The sequence below is a fragment of the Tursiops truncatus genome, chromosome 2, assembly GCF_011762595.2.
Source record: "Tursiops truncatus isolate mTurTru1 chromosome 2, mTurTru1.mat.Y, whole genome shotgun sequence".
Classification (NCBI taxonomy): domain Eukaryota; kingdom Metazoa; phylum Chordata; class Mammalia; order Artiodactyla; family Delphinidae; genus Tursiops; species Tursiops truncatus.
In genome coordinates this window covers 22,127,003-22,149,138 of record NC_047035.1, presented here as the reverse complement: position 1 = coordinate 22,149,138, position 22,136 = coordinate 22,127,003, and the positions used below count along the sequence as shown (strand labels likewise).

The 22,136-nt window shown below is 38.3% G+C and overlaps 1 protein-coding gene across 1 annotated transcript in view; it reads left to right on the top strand.

Moving 5' to 3' along the window:
* The window catches only part of TSHR (thyroid stimulating hormone receptor), a 166,730-nt gene that overhangs the window by 120,981 nt on the left and 23,613 nt on the right, over positions 1-22,136 (top strand). The window contains exons 8-9 of the mRNA XM_019919874.3: positions 1,868-1,936; positions 11,051-11,128. Of these exons, the coding sequence (XP_019775433.2) occupies positions 1,868-1,936; positions 11,051-11,128 (147 nt within the window). The remainder of the gene's footprint in view (positions 1-1,867; positions 1,937-11,050; positions 11,129-22,136) is intronic.

Sequence of the window (22,136 nt, the reverse complement as noted above, 5' to 3'; positions counted from 1 at the left end):
CAAGTGAAAGCTGCTGTTTGTCTCACACCCAGCATGGGGCCCAGTAGGCATCTGATAAACCTCTGAATGAGGGAACCTTAACTTTCCTGAAACCTAGAGGTGGGGATGGCATAGCTTGTCCATTATCTTTTCAGATGATTATTTCTACATACCTGCAAAAGTCCTGGCTTCTTTAAAGCTCATGCTCAAAAAACTATAAATGTGAAAGGGTATGTGTCCAGTAGCAAACTTTGTACCCATATTCCTGGTAGGATAGGGTTTCAATCAAAGTTTGCAACCCTTTGTTCTTTCTTTCCTACTATGTTTTTCTTTCTTCACTATTTTCCCTTTCTGAGACCTACTTGTCCAATAAGAGTTTTATTTAATCTTTGAAATGTAATTCCAACAAAGAACATTTTTATTGTCCAGGCCTCTCAGCAAAGTTTGGGAAAATAGAAATGCCAAATGTACAATTCTCACATCTTCATTAATGAACTCTAGTTCAGAAAAAATTAACTTACCTATAGAGCTTTCTCAGCCTCTGTGCTTAGCGTCCCGGTGCATTGCAGTCCTCCCCCAGGACACCTTAGTAGCAGGAAGTAAACTCATTGTGTAATTATTTTAAACAAAACAAAAGCAAACAAGGATTGCCTCTTAGTTCTTCACAACTACATACGATAAATCCAAGTTTGCAAGGTATTCATTTTAACATGGTCGTCTCATAAGTGTTCACACCTTACTTGTTAAATGTATAGCTGTTTTATCCTGCCAGTAACCTTTTGATTAGGTATTACTTTATCATAGTTTTACAGACAAGGAAAACTGCGGATAATTGAGGTTGAGAAGTTCTCAGGGTCACCTACTATGAAGTGACAGAGCCAGGTCTAATTCCAAGTTTGGAGTCTCCTGTATGCTTCTTACTGTGTTACCAGAGTTCACAGGAGGCACTGCAGTAGTTTTCAGAGTTCCCCTACAATCGCCACTCACTGTGCCTGATTGTGGACATGGCAGCCTTCTCTTATCCCATGCCAGTAGCCCCCAGGAACCCCCATGCACCCCTGTGTAGACCAGAGTTCCCATGGCTGGAGCTCCTTTTCCAGCAGAAAGGATGTGTCCTTTTGGTGGGTGGGAAGAATTGCTTTTGAGTTCAGAAATCCTGATTCCCGACAGCTGTGCATCAGTGTGGCTTTGGCAAATAACCTCCATATCTCAATAACCTGACTAGGAAATAGAGGAGATAATGCTTCAGTCCAGCCCTTGGAATCGCTGTATGAATTAATTAGTTGCAGAAACATAGCAACAAGTTAAAACATTAAAACTTCCCCAAAAGGCCATGGTCTATCTATTTTCTTAGATTTGTTTTTGAAGTTCAATTTGATTCAGTCCTCAACCATTTAATTAAACATTTAATGTATGATACACCCTGAGGATTAAAAATATGACTATAAATGTGAAACAACATTTTAAAGAGAAAAATATAAAACCTATGCATTCAGATGAATAATGTCTTTTAAAGTGCTCATCTTGAGAAACTGCACTTATTCCTCCATTATTGACATTGGGTTAACTATTTCCTGAAACCCCAGTTTTTTGAGTGTATGTAAAACATTTTTTAAAAAATCCTTAATGATTGCAAATCTTTGCTCATTAAAGTGAATCTGCTTCTGGGAAACAGCTTAAAGCTCTAGGAGCTAAGTCTGGAGAATGGGGATTCAAACTGGAAAACACTATTCCATGTTCCAAATAAGACATACTGTAAAGTTTCCTTGTAGGGCCTAAGAACCTTCATGCACATCTCTGGCACTGAAGAAATGAAGAGCAACCCTCAGAGAAGAGCCAGCACTACCTCTTATAGGTCACTGATTTCTCCTCTCTCTGTTGATTATAGGAAACTATACAACAATGGCTTTACTTCAGTCCAAGGACATGCTTTCAATGGGACAAAGCTGGATGCTGTGTAAGTCAAGGGTTGCCATGGAAACCACTATCCTGCCCTACACTCCCTCCCCCAAGAAGGACCATTCAGTGGGTCAGAATTCTGCTAGAGATAGGTTCCACCAGAGCATTCCTCAACCCCAGAGTTAGCATGACCAAGACTTGGGGATAATGTTAAGGAACTTGACAAGAGCCAGCTTTAGTGGACACACATTAACTCCAATTCTAAATCCCAAAGCTTTTATCCTTAATAAAATGGAGAACGATGGTGTCATCTTCTATTATGTTATAGGAGTGTGTGTGTGTGTGTGTGTGTGTGTGTGTGTAAATATTCATCTATCATGTACATGAAGTAAAGAGGTGTCTTTAATTAAGTCCAAAGCTATTCAGAAGGTAAGGCTTTTCTTTTCGTTTTATCTGACATATTTTCAGGAAAGGTGTCAGTTTATATTTGATTCAGTTAGAAATAGCTGAAAAGCCATATCCAGATTTTGGCTTCTCTGCAAATAAATAATGCCTAGAACAGGATATTGGCAAAAAAGATAGTGATTAACATGGGTCTCTGTCTTTGTAGTACCTTTCTATCAGATCTCTGTGGTCCCCAGTGTCCATGCCAGAGCATAGTTTGTGTCTAAGAGCTGCTAGACCGGTTCAGCCATACTGGTGTGTGATTTAACCTAATAGCTAATAAATGACAAAGAGCTTTAGTAGAGCCTGCTTTCCACAGTATGGTGAACTAGATAATTTGTTTCTACTACGAAAGAACTAGATGATATATTTTGAAAAAACTTATTTTATGTCATATCCCCAAGAGAGGAAAATGAAACAACTAACAAACCAGTCGCTGAAACCAAAATGGTGGGTGCTTACAGAGGGTGCAGTTCCCTTGGGGGCAGCTGCCAACATCAGTGGTGCCAGGAGACTAGACTCAGTGAGAAGTCAGTGAGAAGGTGGAGAAGTGATGTAAACCTGAGACTGCTGAATTAAGCCAGGGAACCTGGATGAGAGCTGGAGTGGGACCACACTAGTAGAACCTCTGGACTCCTGGCAGAAATAAATGCAAACCTCTGCAGAGGAAAGAACCCCAGTGCAGGCCCAGATTTTTAAAATCAATCAAATAGGTGCTTACAGTCAAAAGTCACACATAGGAAAGGAAGAAACTACCATGCGTAAGAGTCAGCTGAAGCAACAAACGATAGATTCTTGTGTTTAATTTGTTTTATGACAGTTTATTGAGTATTTTTAAACAATTGTATTTTTTCCATTCCAGAAGTTCTATTTGCTTCTTTAAAAGTTTGCCTGCTCATTTTTGTAATTCCATCTTTTTTTCCCCCTTTAAACATTTCATACATAGTTGTTTTATATTCTGGAAACGATCATTGCACAATCTTAAGGCCTGTGGTTCTAGATCTGTTGTGCTCTACGGTGCTTCTCAAACTTTATTGAGCATATAAACGATCTGGGGGGTCTTGTTAAAATGCAGAATCTGATTAAGTAGATCTGGGGTGAGCCCCAAGATTCTGCATTTCTAACAAGCTCCCAGGTGATACTGAGGCTGCTGGTCCATTGAGCAACTTGAGCAGGGTGAGTTAAATTACCTGCACAACACAGGTTAATAAGTTCAAAGTCATTATACCTTGACATGGCTTCCTAAGTTCTGTTTGAAGTGGGGTCTCACTCTTTACCAGGCTTTTGGGTTTCTTAGTAGTCTTTGTTAAGTGAAGATCAGAGTACCTATATCGAGATTGCCTAGGTGTAGGCTCATCTGGGTTGATATTAGTCATTTGTTTAAATACATAATTATAGGGGAAGTCTGAAAAGACTCAACAGAGTAACATGAATACTTATACATCAAATTTATTTACAGTATTGGAGAGACCCTACTTCCATCTTAACTTTATTGTTCAAATCTCACACAATCCTACATTTAATTTTCTTTTCTTTTTTTAGTGTGCAGGATGTTTATTGAGGAGAGCTCCTGGAATCTACCAATATGGAAGGGAGGGTATGAAAGCAAAGCAAGATGGGGTAGCAGGAAAAGTTGGCTGACCTGACAGAGAACTCTGGAGCTAAATACGGCCTAGAGTTTTCCTGTTTCGCTAAAATGGCCAGACAGCTATACTCCCATCTTCTTTGGTCGTTAGATTTAAGCTACCCTAACATAGGTTTCCTTAGGTGAGACCATTCTCTGCAGCTGAGGCAATCCCAGGGACTGATAGCTAAAGCTTTTCTCCTGACAGTAGGCCCAGCAGCTGGATAGACAATTCCTTCCTAGATGGAGGACCCAGGCGTATGAGCTCCATGCCCATCACTGTCATAACTTGAACCTCTTGGATTCAACTTATTTATTTATTTATTAACCTTTTCATTGGAGTATAATTGCTTTAAATGGTGTGTTACCTTCTGCCTTATAACAAAGGGAATCAGTCATACATACACATATATCCCCATATCTCCTCCCTCTTGCGTCTCCCTCCCTCCCACCCTCCCTATTGACCTTGTAAAGTTAAACAAAGTATACAGGTGGACTTCTTGCATCTTTTGATAGAATAATCTGAATTACTAATATCCAGCAGGGGGATACAGTATGCAGAGCTTCTCAGGGAGTTCTTGGTTCCAGGAGCACCTCTCTGGACTGGTGTTCCACAGAACACTTTTTGGGGAAAGCTACTTAAGAATCTTTTGATATACTGCCTTGTTCGGAGGCAGGTAAATTTAACAAGGCTTATTCAAGAGGCAGGCTATGGAGAATCTTAAGAGCCAGTAAATTTTCAGATCATCCTGTGGTCTTCTGAAGTTAAACCTATGAAAAGATTATGTAGGAAAACAGTCTCTACCTTCCTACCAACTTTCTCCTTAGACCATATCATGGGCTCTGTGAGAGGCTTGGTTGATGGGAGAGCGTTATTCTGATGAAAACAGTGGATTTTAATTCACTGATTCTCTGAATTACATACAGTCTGTTCTAGTCACTACAACTATCCCTTGAAACACAGGAAAGAAATCAACGCACCATTTTCACATACTTTCTTGACATTTTTATGTAAAATTTGGAAGGGTTTAACAAATGTGGGCAATATTTCTTAACTGAGAATCATTTGTTTCTTGATTTTTAGAAGTCTAGATCTGAGATCAGCAAACTTTTTCTGGAAAGGGCCGGATAACAAATATTTTGGGCTTTGTGGGACATAAGATCTCAGTCACAGCTTCTCCACTCTACCATTGTAGTGTGAAAGCAGCCACAAACAATTCATAAACAAATGAGCATGGCCGTATTTCAATAAAATTTTATTTACAAAAATTGGTGACAGGCAGAATGTGACCACATGGTCGTAGTTTGTGGACATCTGGTTTAGATGTAGGTATTCAGTGAGGATGACCATTGTGTGATGAAATATGTAGTTTATTTCTCCCAATTCCTGGTAAAGGTTAAATGGCAAACATGGGATAAAGATAAGAAGTATCTGGACAAAAATATTTTAGGGTTTGAAAGTTAAGATCCAATCATAAAATAAAATAAAGATCTTTTTATCCAATCAGTATTTTAAATCTGAACTTAAATCTCTGCTCCTGTTATAAAACAACATTCCTTCTGTTCGTTCTACCCTAAGTTTGTGATTCCTGGTTGATGGAAACTCAATTTTTCTTAGCTTCATGCACTCCATTAAAAGGTATCCTATAAATCCAAGGTAAAATCAAGATGATAATCATGATAAAGATGCCTGGAACTAGAGGAAGATAAATAAGGGTTGAGCTGTAGATGGAGAAAACAGAGGTCAGGTTTCCATAGTGATAACAAAATAGTATTCACTTTGTGATTTTAACATGGAGCCGTTGCCTCTATCCTCAATACTAACTGTGATTTAAAACTAATGTAAACACATCAGTATTCTATAATTACCCTAATATTGTTCAAATACTGTACATGGCATGTTAGCAATTTGTTGAATCCTCCAGAAGTATGTTCAAATATTTTAACTTCTAATTTAAACAATTGCTCATCCAAAAGCGTGATTATTCCCCATCATCTGCCTCATGTCAATTCACTGAAATTAGCAGATTTGACCTCACTTAGACCTATTTTATTAGTGTAACTGAAGAACACGGTTGCAGCCAAGTTGGACAAATTCCACATTGAGAGCAAGCACTGATGCCTCAGCAGCAGTTGGGTAATTAAAAGTTCATGAAAATTATGGCAGATGCTCGAAAGTACATGGTCCTGTGATTTCATATGGAACCAACACACTGTCATCACTCAGATGTGGAATTAATAATAATACAAGCATCCCTTGCTCAACAGAAGTTGAACTGCTCTCAGTCACAAGTTAAGTCACACATTCATTCTTTGGAACCTCTTTTCCACCCTCTCCACACAATCTGGCATGGAGATATATCGCTTATCTCAGAAAATTTAATTCTCTGTATTGTATTTTGTATTGTCAAATTCTAGCAACAAGCTACCATCTGACAGTAAACATTTGGGCAGAAAAAAATACCATTTTGATGTGCTAAGAGCATACTGAAACACTAATCGTTATGAACAGAGAAGTCAACACAATTCATGTACTAATTAGCATCACACATTAGCTTATTACAAGCAAAACACTGCAGCTTGGAGCACTGGGAAAAGATGACGATAGAGAAGATTATAGGATTAAGCAGGCTATTCTTTCTAATGGAGTAAGTATTTGAACAGCTTGTAGGATATGCTCCAAGGCTGGCTTTTACCTCTGCCTGTTGAAGCCTTGAGCATTTTCTCACCTTTTACTGCTTACAGGCAGGTATCCTGATTTCAGCTACTAAAAGGATTTTTATGGAACAGTGAGGGCTGGGCAGCGATTCTCTTTAATTTTCCAAATAACTGATGGTATGAGAGCGAAATACAGTTCCCACAGAAGTATTCCCATGAGAGTCTCACAGTATAAACAGGTGCCCGCCCATTTACCCTAAGGGGATTGTGGAAATGCAGGCTCAAATTCTATCTTGGAGCTGAAACGTATCCTAAAACTCCCGAGAGAGCAAGGCTCAGCAGCAACCACAACTCTCCTTACCACAGTGTCATACTCCTCCCTCTGACACGTCCTCACTTAAACATAATACAGAGGGTGCCTTGAGCTAGGAGTTACCCAGCAACTGGACTTTCATTTAGTCATCCAGCATGTTTTCACTGAATGGCTGTTGTGTGCCAAGTGTGAGTCCAATGGGGAAGGATGTGAGCTATGTCTATCATACTGAGTTCATCAACTGGTTAGTCTTCCCCAGCTCATTCCTGACCATCTTCATTTTTCTGACCACACTGTTCTTCCTTAACTGTGAGATACACGGCACTTAAATCAGGGCAGGACTTCTTAACTCCCCTCTCCCTACACCCCCCCCCACCCACCACATGAAAAATCTGACATATCTTTTCTCGGAAGAACTTCATTTCTTCCAAGAGGTTCTCAAAGAAGCATACATACTCCGAAGAGTGAAAAGTCATTGAATACTTACATGTAGCAGTGTCTATCCTATTTTTAAAGGAGATACCCATCCTTTGCTCATAAGCCCTTCCCAGTATTTGTACTTAGAAAGACTTTCAAGAAGTCTTTCCTTTCACCGCAGACTCCGAGACTTTCTACTCTTCTTTTGTTTACATTCATCTTGTCCTTGGAAGAGACAGTTTAGATGATCACACACACATACTCTCCCAATAAAATAATCATTGTCTGGAGTAGGTTACCCATGTAGTCTACCAAGATTTGTGATTGACTTACCCAAGTTGGCTTACAGAATGTGGATTCCAGAGGAATCAGGATAAGTCCGGGTCAAGGAATCAATTTAACTAACCTGACATTCCCAGTAAACATTATATGATAAATGAGGCTGATGGAAGCACAATCTTCTTGGATATTAAGGCTTCTGCAGATATATTTCCCCATCCCCATCCCCTCCGCTCCAGGAGAAGGTAGGATCAGCAATCTGAACCCAAGGTTAAAGCTTCATGGCATTATCATAATTTGTGATAATAAGACAGCCCTCCAAACCGCTAAATAGCGGAATGATGCTTTCATTTTTAAGCACCTAATTATTTCTAAGAGATGAAGTGCCCAAACAACCCTCATGGTTTTGAAGAATGCAGCCTCCCTCAAGACTCCAGTTCATCTCCGTTCAAGTTGGCTGCACCCTCTCTCCATCCTCCTTCTCCCCTTCTGGACTCTGGCTGGCTTTCCCAGTTTAAAATCTTCTGCAGCATTTCTGGTAAACTCTAACGCTTATCAACCAGACTCCTTATCCTTGGGGGCGTATTGAATATCAGATGAGAACACTGCAGAATTGTACAAGCAATTATTTAGTTTTACAATCATTTCTAATGATTAGAGCAAGCCGATTTTCACTTGCGGCAGTCAGAGATGAAGAGGAAAAACTGAGATGAGCTCACCAGTCCTTACTTGATTTTCAGCAGTCTGGGAAAAGAATGTGATCTGCAAGTTGCATGGTCCAGAGAATATAAAAAGAGACACAAGCCAGTGTGGCACTTGAGTTGAGTTAGTTGTCTTTTCACAGAACCACGCTGTTCAAGATCCTCTCTCCAGGTGTTTTGTCTCCAAGGCAGCTCTTGTCTGCTCTGGCTATCACTGATCATGAACTCTGTGGACACAGTGGGTTGAAGGAGACTCCAACAACGATCGAATGAAGCCTATGAGTGAGAGACTTACATGATAGCCATTCATCCAGAAGGCACAGACTTGCTGCTGTTAACATCTCAGTTGCGTCTTTGTACATATATGAGGGTTAATTGATACCACCACTCCATTTTTGACTTAACAGCACCCTGGACGCTTGGTATCCATCCAGCCATTGCCTGAAGAGGCCATGTCTGGACCATACCCTTGTGGCATTTGTAAACAAGTTGCTTGTCACTGCCATCAAAAAAGTCAATTGGCCACCACACCATATGATGGGTCTTCTAGCTTTCATTCCCCATTACTTTTTCCATAAAGTAAAAGTTTAGCATAGCTCACCTCACTATTTTGGAGGAAAAGTGCATTGATTTTTTTATTCAATCATTTACACCTTCCTTCAGTAAATAGTTATAGAGGCACTGAATTTGGCACTGGTGATACAACAATGAGTAAGACAGAGAGCTTAAACTCTGATTTGGGAGACAGACGACGAAAAAGTAAACAAATACACAAGATAATCACAGACTGTGATAATGTCATGAAGGAAACAAAGATTGCAATGAGGAAAACTGATGGTGGCTACTTTAAGTTAGTTCTCAAGCTCGATTTGAGAAAAAATGTAAAGGATCACAAAATGTATACCAATTTATGAGATGTCATTGTGTGAAGTCGTAGTACTTGTCATTTGGTTAATCCCTCATCCTGCCCAGGAGAGGGAGACTTCTTGGTGTTTGGTCAAACTCTTCCTCCAATTGCTCCAGTGAACACCCATCTATGGCTCTGGGGCTGCCCTCTCTTATTCTAAGTTCCATCCTCTACAAAGGACTAGAGAGAGCAGAGCTGCTGGACCAGGAGAGGTTGAGGGCAGACCTCACGGAAGTGCTGTTTGTGCTTTCGCCTTCTGAACAGCAACAGAGGCTACCTCCTCATGGCTCAGCCACAAATAAAGCCACCCTCCCTCTCCTCAATCTCACCAAGAGATGCAGAGAAAGAGAGAGAGACGATTAACCAAGGAGAAGTTCTGTGAGGGCTCTGGGGAAAGAATCCTTCTGACACAAAGTCCTCATGTCACACTATTTTTTTTTTAATTGAAGTATAGTTGATTTGCAATGTTGTGTTAGTTTCAGGTGTGCAGCACTGTGATTCAGTTATACACATATATAGATATAGATATAGTTTTTCAGATTCTTTTCCATTATAGGTTATTACAAGATACTGAGTATATTAATAGTTCCATGTGCTATACAGTAGGTCCTTGTTGTTTACCTAGTGTCACACTATTCTTATTAACCATCGCCCTTGAGGATTTTGCATCATGAAGAGCAAACACCATAAACAGAATAATGGAAGCATTATCTGTATCTAAGCAGATCTCCTGAGTCGCCACTGCATTCATTTTGCATCAACAGGTGACCACTCACTGACTCTTAAATTGACTAGTCTATTCAGGGGTGAGTTATTCTAAACATGTGTAAATTGAGATCATTTATAACAAGGAGATTTTATACACACACACACACACACACACACACACACACACACACACACACATATGATGGCTATATATATATACACATATATAATGCTTTGTTTCTTTTTAGATAACATTGTTCTCTAAAAAAGCTAGGGGGGGAAAAGCCAGTTTCAAAATGCTTGGAAGCTTTTATCCATTTGGAGGTAATTTTATGTTTCAGAATCACTTTGTGACTTAAATTGCTCAAAAATATTTTACACTCAACTGCCCAATATATTTTCAAAACGGAAAGATCAATGTGCCCATCAAGGCCCTTCAGGAAAGGTATACTCTGTAATCTTATCTGTATAACCTGCCCCCCATTCCCCAGATAGGATTGCCACAGAAAATGCTGGCCACCCAATTAAATTTGAAGTTCAGATAAACACCAAATAACCTTTTAGTATATGAATGTTTCAAAAATTACATGGGAAATACTTATACTAAAAAATTATTCATTGTTTATCTTGGCGTCCTGTATTTTTACTTGCTAAATCTGGCAATCCTGCCCCAAATAAAAGATGTGAATCTCTGACAGTTCCCATCACCACTCGCCACCTTCACTGAATACCTGATTTAAGCCCAGTCATCAAAAGTAAATGTAAATATTGATCAATGTTGAGAAAAAAAATTTAATTTAGTTGGTATTGAAGAAGATTGAAAAATACAGTCGCCATTGGCCAGGTAAATAGGGAATTAGGCAACTTTTATATCATCTAGACATGCAAACTAGATCATAAACAAGTTCTCTTTCAAAGACTTCTGCCATAATTAATGTGTATAAACCTTGCACAATTGAAATCTAGAATATTTTGAGTGCTTAACCTGGAAGAAGGTAAGGTGTTTTCCAAATTCCTAAGAAACAGGTAATAGCTAAGGAGACCATGCTCTCATTTTATTTTGGTATTTATGTTAATTTGCTTAACCTCACCTAATCCATTCTCTCTCTCACTTTCTCTAGTTACCTGAACAAGAATAAATACCTGACAGTTATTGACAAAGATACATTTGGAGGAGTTTACAGTGGACCAACCTTGCTGTGAGTAAGACATACAAAAGAATATTTGCCTTTTTTTTTTTTTAATGGAAGGGAGGGGGCCATTAAGAAGAGTAGCTGATGATGTCTGTGGGGAGGGAATGTTGTTGTCTTGGATAAAGGCTTCTGCTAGTACTTTTCTGCCCAGCTGTATAGGTTACTGCTTGGAAGAAAGTCCTTGTTCTTTGAGACTCAGAAAGCCCCAGACTCCACTGTGCCATCCTGATGCCTGATGCCACCTTGGTGTGGACATTCATGAAGGCCCTCTTTTGGAAAAAAAGACATTTTTGAGCAGCTGGTGTTTGCAAAATTCTGAGATATGAGGTCTACAAATAGGTGGAAGGCACTCTAGTCTTTGCTGAGAAATGAATGTGTATTGGATAATGCAATACATTATGGTACTGTACCATATGGGGGTTCATAGCACAAAGAAGGAAGAGTATAAAAAGTTTGATTCATATCTGGGAAAACTTACAATCACTGGAAAAGATGGGATGTAAACAGTTTTTAAAACAACATGGAAAAAAAGTTATTTGTGCATTTCCTCTGATTTATACCTCCACATGTAATCATGATGAAGTTCTGTTGATTCTGTCTCCCGCAAGCCTCTTCTGGTGCCATCTTCTTCATCCCCTTGGTTTTGCCTTAGTTTAGAACTTCATTCTTGAGCATCTAGTACAATCCTTGCCAAAGTGGAACAGAGCCCCCCAGGAGAAGCACAAGACAATCCATCAGAGGCACGAAGGTTCCATACATACATAAGAGGTTCCATTTAAAAATAAGAACAAATTGGGAATTCCCTGGTGGTCCAGTGGTTAGGACTCTGTGCTCTCACTGCTGAGGGCACGGGTTTGATCCCTGGTTGGGGAACTAAGACCCTGCAAGCCACGTGGCATGGCCAAAAAAATTAAAAAAAGAACAAATTAAGTTCTACTAATATTTTACATATAGATGATTACTGTCCCTCAGGTGTCAGGTAGGTAATGATTGCATCCCAAGGGAACAGCTGGTGATCCACAGTCTCGAAGACTTACATCCTCACTCTTTCACTTTTAACAATTTCACTTCACTTTTAGATTGAATACACCCAGTTAAGTGGGTTTATGGCCTTACTTTCTTAACACACAGGCTCCATATAAGAGGGCAGAGTGACCCTGAAAATCTATTGTACCATACGGGGATTCATTGTTAACTCATGGCAAAGTACTTAAAAGTATTATGCATTTTTCTTTTTATAAAAAGACAAGTGAAAAAAAGTGTATTGACCTTTTCTGTGATTTTTTTTTTAACCTGGAAGACATTTTTTAAAGACATCTTTAACTGCTCCTTCAAGATAAAGGTGATATTTCACCAATGAATGAGGAAAGTTGTTGCTCTTCTAAAGAAATGTGTGCTTTGGAAAGTCTTTAGAAACAGGTATTTGGAAACTTTTCCATGTTACATAATTTTCCTGATGAAAATAGTGAATGTCACTTATAAAAATTTTGCTTTTTTAAAATCAGAAATTGAATTTTAACATGTTTTAAAACCTTTCAAATTAAGAGTTGCAGTGGGTTTAAAATCCATGTATATAAAATATGAAAATGAAACATCTTTAGACTACTTTGCAAAAACTACTTATTGACAGCTGAGAATATGAATTTCAATAAAAACATGTATTTAATTACTGAATTGGATTGAGAGATGAGAATCTCAATTTAGTAAGTACAGCCAAGCCTGCCCTATTCCATTTGGAACCATCTATCTTTGTGAGGTAACTTTTTCAATTGACAACCATTTAAACCAAAACAAAAATAAACTGACCCAGAAGCAGACCTCTGAATAGCTGTATCAGAAAGTGTTAAATGACAATTTTCATAATTAGTAAAGTATTATTTAATAACATTGATTTCACTTTGGTGAAATATTTTTTTAATATTACTTATTTGTTTTTATCCTATCCTTTTAAATGTACGGTTAGTGTGTTTTGTAATGTATAATATATAACATGGTATTACAGTAATATGTGTATAGAGCTCATAAATATACATATGTTGAAGTACATACTCAGACATTTTTTACTTATAAATACATGACATTGAAAGAATCTGAAGACCAATAGTGTAGACCAGAAACATTCAAAGTGTGGGTCCACTATAAGGTTGGCTCCAGAATGTACTTCAAAGCACAGCTTTCTTCATGGATAAAGTCTTCCTAGGAGAGCAAAGTTGCCCAAACTAAGCAGTGTGCTTAGTAAAGTAGTTGCTTACATTCCAGTACAAGCTTCTTACTTTATCAGGGACTCATAAGAAACAGCCAATGGTTACCACACTTTGAGTAGCACTGGTCTAAATGACAAGTCTCCAGATTTCCCCTGGCCGTCTATCTTTTTTTTTTTTTTTTTTTTTTGGCCTTCTATCTTTGACCTTCTCAATTTTACCTTCTCCAAACCTCCTTGTGTTCAAATGCAAATAGGATCTTAAAAACCAATGCTGGTCTCCCATTCCCCTCAGGATAAAGACCTTGGTGTGGCATGCAAAGCCCTGCTATAACCTTCAGCTTTATCTCTCACACCTCTATACACTCCTGACCAATCATCCATCCATATTGAAACTTTCAGCTCCCCTAATATTCCAACCTACTTCTATGGCTATGCTAAACTCTTGCTCTTCCTACTGCTTTGAAAACCCTAGCACAACCTTATCTGTCTGATAAGCACCTACTACCATTTTGACATTTGAGTAAAGATCTCTCTGAAGTCATTCTTGGCCCTCCTCTCCTTCGGGAAGGATGACCATTTCTTCCCTTATACTCCCCACCTCTATTTATGCATCTCATGGCACCAGTGACATGTTTCTATCTATCTCTCCAGGAGCTCCTAGACGGCAGGGGCTATGTCTGTTTCATTTCTACAGTTCTAGTTCATATTACAGTGCCTGAAACACAGTACTTGCTTAAAAATGTTTGTGAAATTAATACAGTATACTATAAATATTTGAATCACACTTCCATAAATGCTATGGCATTTAAGTAGTAGTCACATTTTAAAGATATTTTAGTACATTGTCCTTATGGGAGAGTGTCCATTTCTACTTCTTTGGAAGCGGTAAATTAAATTACCTATTTGTTTGTGCTGCTTAAAAGTTGTTTTGATAGTTTTGGTAAGTCTCTTTTTTACAAGACTCTCTAACCAAGTTAAGAGCAGATGTGCGACAGCTTGACGATGCCAGTTCTGCTTCCTAGAGGCATGCCAGGTTACAAAAAGTGAACTATATTAGGAGCTAGACCTGGAGTTGATTCTTGGCTCCATCACTAATTGTGAGACCCAAGTCTCAGTTTTCTTATTTGTCAAAAGAGGGTAGCTAAAAGTAGTGAAACTTAAGTAAGAAAATAAATCTGAAGTATTTCATATATGCTTAATAAATGGTCAACATTATCATTACCTTCACTTCTTCCTGACTCTTGACAGCATCACTATTCTTATCTTTTGTAACCTCTCTGATCACTCCCTCCCGATTTCTCTCACTAGAGCTCACTGCCCCAGAATTTCAGTGTGGCTCAGTCCTGGATCTTTCTCCTCTATATCTTCTCCTTTGGTTAAATCATTTGCTCTCTAATATTATGAGAATACGAATAATTTCTAAATTTCAGGTTTCCGACCATAGCTCTTATTTAGTCATCTCACCTGCCTGGAATTCCTCCCTCCTCTCCCTCTCATTCCTACCCATTCCCATCAGTTTGATGAAACTTTTCCTGACCAACCTCTGAAAATGTACAGTCAACATTTACTGAGCACTTGGTAAGCCCAGGACTCTTCATTATGAGCTTTCAATAGGGGAGGGTCACCACTTTGAAGGATAGTCAGGGAAAGCCTCATCAAGAAGGTCACAACTGGGAAAAGATTGGAAGGTCATAAGGGAGCAAGTCATGTGACTATATGAGGGAAGATCATTCTAGGCAAGTGCAAAGACCCCCAGGTGAAAACATACCTGGCGTGTTTGAAGAGTAGCAAGGAGGCTGTTATAGCTCAAGCAGAGCGAACTAATAGACATATACATTTCATCCAAAAACAGCAGAACACATTCTTTTCAAGTGCACATGGAACATTCTCCAGAATAGATCACATCCTAGGCCAAAAAAGAAGTCTCAATACATTTAAGATTGAAATCACATCAAGCATCTTTTCCAACCACAATGGTATGAGACTAGAAATCAACTACAAGAAAAAAATGGAAAAATCACAAACACGTGGAGGCTAAACAATATGCTACTAAACAAAAAATGGGTCGTTGAAGAAATCAGAGGAAATCAGAAGATACCATGAGACAAATAAAAATGGAAGCACAGTGTCCCCAAATCTATGGGACACAACAAAAGCATTTTTAAGAGGGAAGTTTATAGTGATGTAGGCCTACCTTAGGAAACAAGAAAACTCTCAAATAAACAATCTAACATTATACCTAAAAGAACTAGAAAAGAAGAATAAACAAAACCCAAAGTTAGTAGAAGGAAGGAAATCATAAAGATCAGAGCAGAAATAAATGAAATAGAGACTAAAGAAACAGTAGAAAAGATCAACAAAATTAAGAGCTGGTTCTCGAAAAGATAAACAAAATGGATAGACTTTTAGCCAGACTTACCAAGAAAAAAGAAGAGAAGGCCCAAATCAATTAAATCAGAAATAAAAGAAGAAAAGTTATAACAACCACAGAAATACAAAAGTGTTTTCCAAACTATCTATCAAAGATGAAGGTAAAATAAAGACATTTTCAGATGTGCAAAACCTCAAAAACTTGATTTCCCTTCACCTTTTCTTGAAGCATAAACAAATAAAGAGAAAAATGGAATTTTAATGATCAACATTGGACAGAGGCAAATGGAATTCCCAGGATGACCAAAAAGGGAGGTCCTGGGAATCTTGAAACCAGGACATCTACATCAGGGCTGAAGGAGGGCTCCAAGAGAAAGTTCTACAAATAAAAAGGGATTGATAGATTATATGATAGGACTGACTTTATGAAAAACTGAGTTGAGAGATATTTTAAGAACTTTGGAGCATATAACAAGACTCAGCAAGAGGTCCATTCAAACCAAGATATGTAAATAAAAGAGAAATAGACATCTCATGAAGAAACTAAAAATGTTACACAAGAAATAAAATGAAATCACAATATGCAGGCTTGTAATAACCAAAGTACTAAATATAGGTTTAACCAAATACATCCTAAAACTATTTCGGGAAAGTTAAGGGGGTGTGAGAAGGATGTATGTGCAGGGTGATGGAAGAGAGCTAAATCCTCATCTTCCAAAGTAGGGAGTCAGTGGGTGAATGAAAAACCAATAAATCAAGAAGTATTTTCAATTATGGGAAGAATACTGCAAGTTGAAAGTGGTTGTTTCAGGGGCATCAGAGAGCAGAAGGCAGGGAAGAGCTGCACAGGAATCTGATGTGTGTGTTAAGTTTCCAGTATAATTTGCTTTATAAAAATAGGTTCATGCATTATTTTAATAAAATTCTAAATTAAATTTTAAAAGAACACCACAAAGCATAGGAAGAAAGGACAATGGAGATTGTAGCATTTGAGAGGCCCGTAGGAGGAAAACAAGAAATGAATAAGAGTCCAGTCTCATTTCTCCACTTCCAAGCATCTGTCTTAAAATGCATCTGTTAACTAACCATGTATGGCCTTGCAACATCACTTTAATTCTTGTCTTGAACTTTTGTCAAAATCTTCATTACTTTATTTCCGCCATATCTTCTCCCCATAACTAGAATTTAAGATCCTAGAGGAAATGGACTGTGTCTTATACTTTTTGTAATGCCCCCACTTCAAAAAAGAAGACAGCAAGTACTCAATAAATCTTGATAAAGTATAACTTAATATCAAAGACCCATGATTTGGCTATGATTTGGAGTAAAAGCCAAACTTGGAAAATCTTAAACTCCAACTAAAGAGAAGATAATTGGAATATATGTATACCTCATAAAGGTATTTGTGAAGACTGTATTCATCTCTGTTGACTAAAACAGTCAAATTTGCCAACTTAGTTTACCACCTGTTTTCAAGGTCATTTCTTTAAAAAGAATCTAATTTAAAACAGCTGCAACATCTAAAGTGCGATCTCATCTCCAATCTTTGCTAATTTTTTAAAAGCCTTTTAAATTTAGTTTCATAACATTTTTTCCTTATTGATTTTTTAATCAAGATATGCAATCTCATTTTCCATTTTTATACTGTCCATTTTTGATTATCGTGTTTTCTTTTCATCTTATTTTGAAAGAGAAGCTCTTGGTGTTTATAACCCCAAAGGAAAGAACACACTGAAATGTAATGCCTTCCATAATAACCAGAGTCCTCCAAGGTCTAAATTATGTAACTCATTCTAATAAGCATTTAACTTACTGTTGATAATGACTATATTATAATTGTCCCACTTACTATTATAAGTAACTCCTAAGAAGATGAAATCTCTGTGATAATATACTTGAGCTTGCACTACATGTTATCAACAAAAACAAACTTCAAAATAAACTATTGTTGCTATTAGCTGATCAAATTAATCATTTGAAAATCTAAGAGTCATGGCACTGCCATCTTGGTTTAGAGAAAAATAAGTCTTTCATATATTTCTTTTGACTCGTAATGCTCTCCACAAGGTCATACTATTAGATGGCTGAAAAATTGTGGCAGGGTTCTTTCTAGCATGGCTGAAGTCCACAGGCGTGTTGAATACATGATTTTCTAGGTTAATTCTGGGCAAAACTATTTTTTTATTGAGGTATAATTTACATACAATAACATGCACATCTTTAAAGTGTACAGTTTGATGAGTTTTGGCAAAACTATGTTACCTCATTGAAGGCTTAGAACATTTTCATGGCCCAGAAACTTCTCTCATGCCCCAGTGTCCCATAGACAGCCACATATCTTTTTATTCTTCTAGTGTAAAAATAGGAGTGAAATTATCAGGTCATAGGATAGATGTATATTTAACTTTATAGGATATACTGTCAAACTGTTTTCCAAAATGACTATCCCATTTTCTAGTCCCACCAGTGAAGTGAGTTTCATACTTGCCAATCCATTGTATTATCAATCTTTTTTATTCTAGCCATGCTAGTGTGTGTAAAGAGATATCTCATGGTGGTTTTACTTTGTGTTTCCCTGACTATTAATGATGTCAAGCACCTTTTCATATACTTGTTAGCCATTTGTATATTTTCTTTTTACGAGGGTCTGTTCAAATATTTTATCCATTCTTAAAGTTGGGTTGCATGCCATTTTGTTGTTATTGAGGTGTGGTCCTGAGAAATCAAATCAGTTTTAGTCCTAACTACCAGTCCTCTGTCATCCCTAGTTTATTCTCTCTTTCTGTTTCTCTTTTCTTTCTAAGGAGAAATAGCTAATCTGAAACAAACTCACACAAGGTGTTCATTAACTCATTCTGAAGATATTTTACTGAGCACCTACTGAACTCCATGAAAATTATAAGAATAAGATACAACCTCTGCCCTGAAGGAGGTTACAATCAAATTCAGGAGAAATGTGAATAAGGCACTATAAGTTTAATGTAAAAAGAGCCATAAGAAGTATTTAAAGAATCAAGATAGCATTTCTGGCTAGGGTGACCAGCAAAGGCCTTTTTAAAAGAGGTGGTATTTGAGATGGGCTTCAGGTGAGGGGCAGAATGACAATAGACAGAGACAGAAACTATAAGAGGAAGAACAAAGGCAAACGTACAGGAAAACAGGATATATTCTAAGAGCAACAACAACCAAAAAAACATAATTTGGGCCAAAGAATAGTGTCTGAAAAGCGCGTTGTGTTGAAATCATGTTATGGGAACATGACCTGACTCAGCAGGTAAGGATGACCCACTGAAGGTTACCATGGAAAGATTAGTAATAGCTGCATAATCCATTACAGTTTGTGGTCCTCTTCAACTCACCCCATGCTTCCTTTCCTTGGCCTCTGCCCACACTTGACCCTGACTATATTAACCCTGGGTAGCTCTGTCTCAGCCATGGCACTGGGACCGCTCATCTCTACATCCTGGCTGTTTGGCAGGCACTGGCCCTCCCTCAGAGGGAGGGAAATCAAGCCCAAAGACCTAATCAGCCTAGTGTTCCTTGTCTTCCTTTCTGTGCCTGCCAGCAGAGCCTCTGGAGTAGCTCTCTTGGAGAGGAAGGGAGCTTCCTAAGGGTGGAAAACCAGAGGGGTTTGTCTACTAGGCTGCTCTACTCTGGGCTGTGAAATGAGTTACAAAGACAAACAGACCTCTTGCAGTGCCCGACTGGGGCACCAAGCCAGACTCATGCCAAGGAAGCCGGGTTGTCAGGGAAGCAACCAAAGCAGGATAAGCAACTTCTCCTCCTAAGTCATACACCCTTTTCTCCAGAGGCACAGCAAAGGAGAGGGCCTGTGGCCATTTTGTAGAGTCTATGAGAGCTGCAAGGAAGGTCACAGAAGAAGTTGAAGAGAAAGAGAAGACAATTACCTTTCCAGAATTGTGTGCATGCTGGCTTCTTGCTAAAACAAAAGGACGGTCTGCTTCAGCCCTAGGAATCTTTGGACCAAAGGAGTTATGTCAACAACTCAGGATACTTGATTCCCCCCAAATCCAGATTTATTGATCAGTAGCATCTCTTACTACCATAGCCATTGATATGAGAAGAAAGGATTAGCACTTCAAGTCACGGAAATCTATAATGATAAGGTTACGTTTTACAATTATTGAGAAATTTTCAGAGCATTTCCCAACTAGGGGGATGACTCTGGTAGGAGAAGGATGATGGAGTTATTGCAAAGATCCTCAAAGCCATACAAACCTTTCAGTTCCTTCAATTGCCTAAAAGCCCAGCTACTATTATCCTCAAAAGATTTTTACTTTAAATAAAGTTCTCCAAAGCACTGAGAGCCACTGTCCTAGAGCAATGGCCTCAAATGATCATGTATTTTACGTCAGGGGATTCAGTCTGAGTAAAGGTTTTTGTATCTATGCCACGCCAAAAAGTAAACTAGGATGACGGCATCTCTAAAAAAGAATAACTCACAAATCCATTAACTGTTTCTTTTAACTCAGTTTTGCTAAAGTCAATTATTTAAAGGATTTTTACTTTGATCAAAACTGAAGAACATGAAAGAATCTTTACTGAGTCTGAATTCTAGGTAAACAACACTTGAAGTTTCAGGGAAAAAATTAGAAAAAAATTTCTAAACCATATTAATTTTCTAAACCAGTTTTATTAACTAATCAGTGCTCTTTAGCCAAGAGCCCTCAACAGTGAATCTTCAGAATAAACAGTGAATCTTCAGAATAAAAAGCAAGTAGGAACACGTATTTTTCTCTGCAACTTTACATGTAAATAAATCTACTTTTTAGTGAGTGCCTACTAGTCTCAGTGCTAAACATTTTAAAATAAATTAGTTTATTTTATACTATCAATCCCAAAGGTTTCTGACCTCTCCACATTACTCCACTCATAATTTCTGGTAATTTTACCCATATCAAGTCTCAGTTGTATGATGAAAGAAGAGAAATGAGATTGCATAGGGCCAAATAGATGAGGCAAAAATCATGCGTACTCTGTTCTGTGGCAAGTTTTACTCATGATTTTATAATTCACTAAAAGATGCTGATAACAGGTTGATAGGAGGGGTGAATCAAACTGGGATTAAATTTTTAAATAAATAACCCACAAATATAAATAAAGAAGCAGTTTACAGTGTATAGAAATGAGGCACTCAATTCTTCCCAAGCAAATATGGATGAGTACTAAATCTTTGACTCTTCTGTGATTTTTACTCTTGGAACAGGTGGAAGGAAATAAGGGTTTTCATTCTGACATGCTGTCTCTGTCAAGTCTCTGAAATCCATTTTGTTAATTATGTTCTGCTTCTGAGTCTAAAAGAAACAAACACTCAAAAGAAAGTGGACTTTTCACTTCTCACAGACTGATAGTGATGGTTATTATGTATGTGTGTTGTGCGTCGGGGAGGACAGGGGAGAGGACTTAACACTGAGGAGGACATGTTTGTGTTTCAGCATTTGACTGTCGGTAATACCTTGCCATCATTTCCTCTTGTTACTGTGTGGAGGAGCTCCAACCTTACTGAATTACAGTATACAGGTAGTTTTTCATTCCAGGATATATAATGCTGAGACAGTCAACTCCATGAGATTTCATAGGTCATGGAAGCTATAGTCTTAAATGAAGTGTAATTATGCAAACTCAAGAGCGAAAAGAAAGAAATAACAGTGATTATCGGAGTTACAAAGCAATTTTGTTTGTACGCAAAGACTTCAAGAAAAGATTGGTAATTTATGATCATCTAAATCTTTAGACAAACATTTTCTTATTAATAATAGGGGCCATTTTTGAGCTTCAGCTGTGTGCTAGGTTCTTTACAGATCACCTTGAGTCTCTTTAACTATTCAATAGTAGGTGCCATGATCCCTATTTAACAAATGAGAAAACTGAGGTGCAGCGATATCAGGTAAGTCACCTGGCCATAAGTGGTGAGGATGCAAACCCAGCCCTAACCCAGAAACACCATCAATTTACAGCACATCAGGTCAACCCCTTTCACATAAGATGATTCTTGCTCCTGTTGTAATCCTCCAACGTTGCTTTATCATTTTCTTAAATTTCTACTTGAACATCCCCAGTTCTTGATCATCTGACTCTGAAAAAAACCAAAGTCCTCACCAAGGCCTTCAAAGACCTATGCTGTTCGCCCCCCACCCATGACCCAGTATCTCTGATCCCATCTCCTGCATCTTTCCTCATCACTCCACTCCAGCCACACTGAACTGGTGCCCCCAGGCACATTCTCGCCTTGGGGGTTATGCACCAGCTGTTTTCTCTACCCAGGAGGCTCCTTCCCCAGATATCCATGGGGCTTGCTCTTCTGACTCCTTTGAGTTTTTGCTTAAATGTAAGCTTCTCACTGAGGTCTTCCCTGAATTCCCTGTTTAAATTAGAAGCTGCCCATCACCCTTCATCCCATTTCCCTGCTTCCTTTTTCTC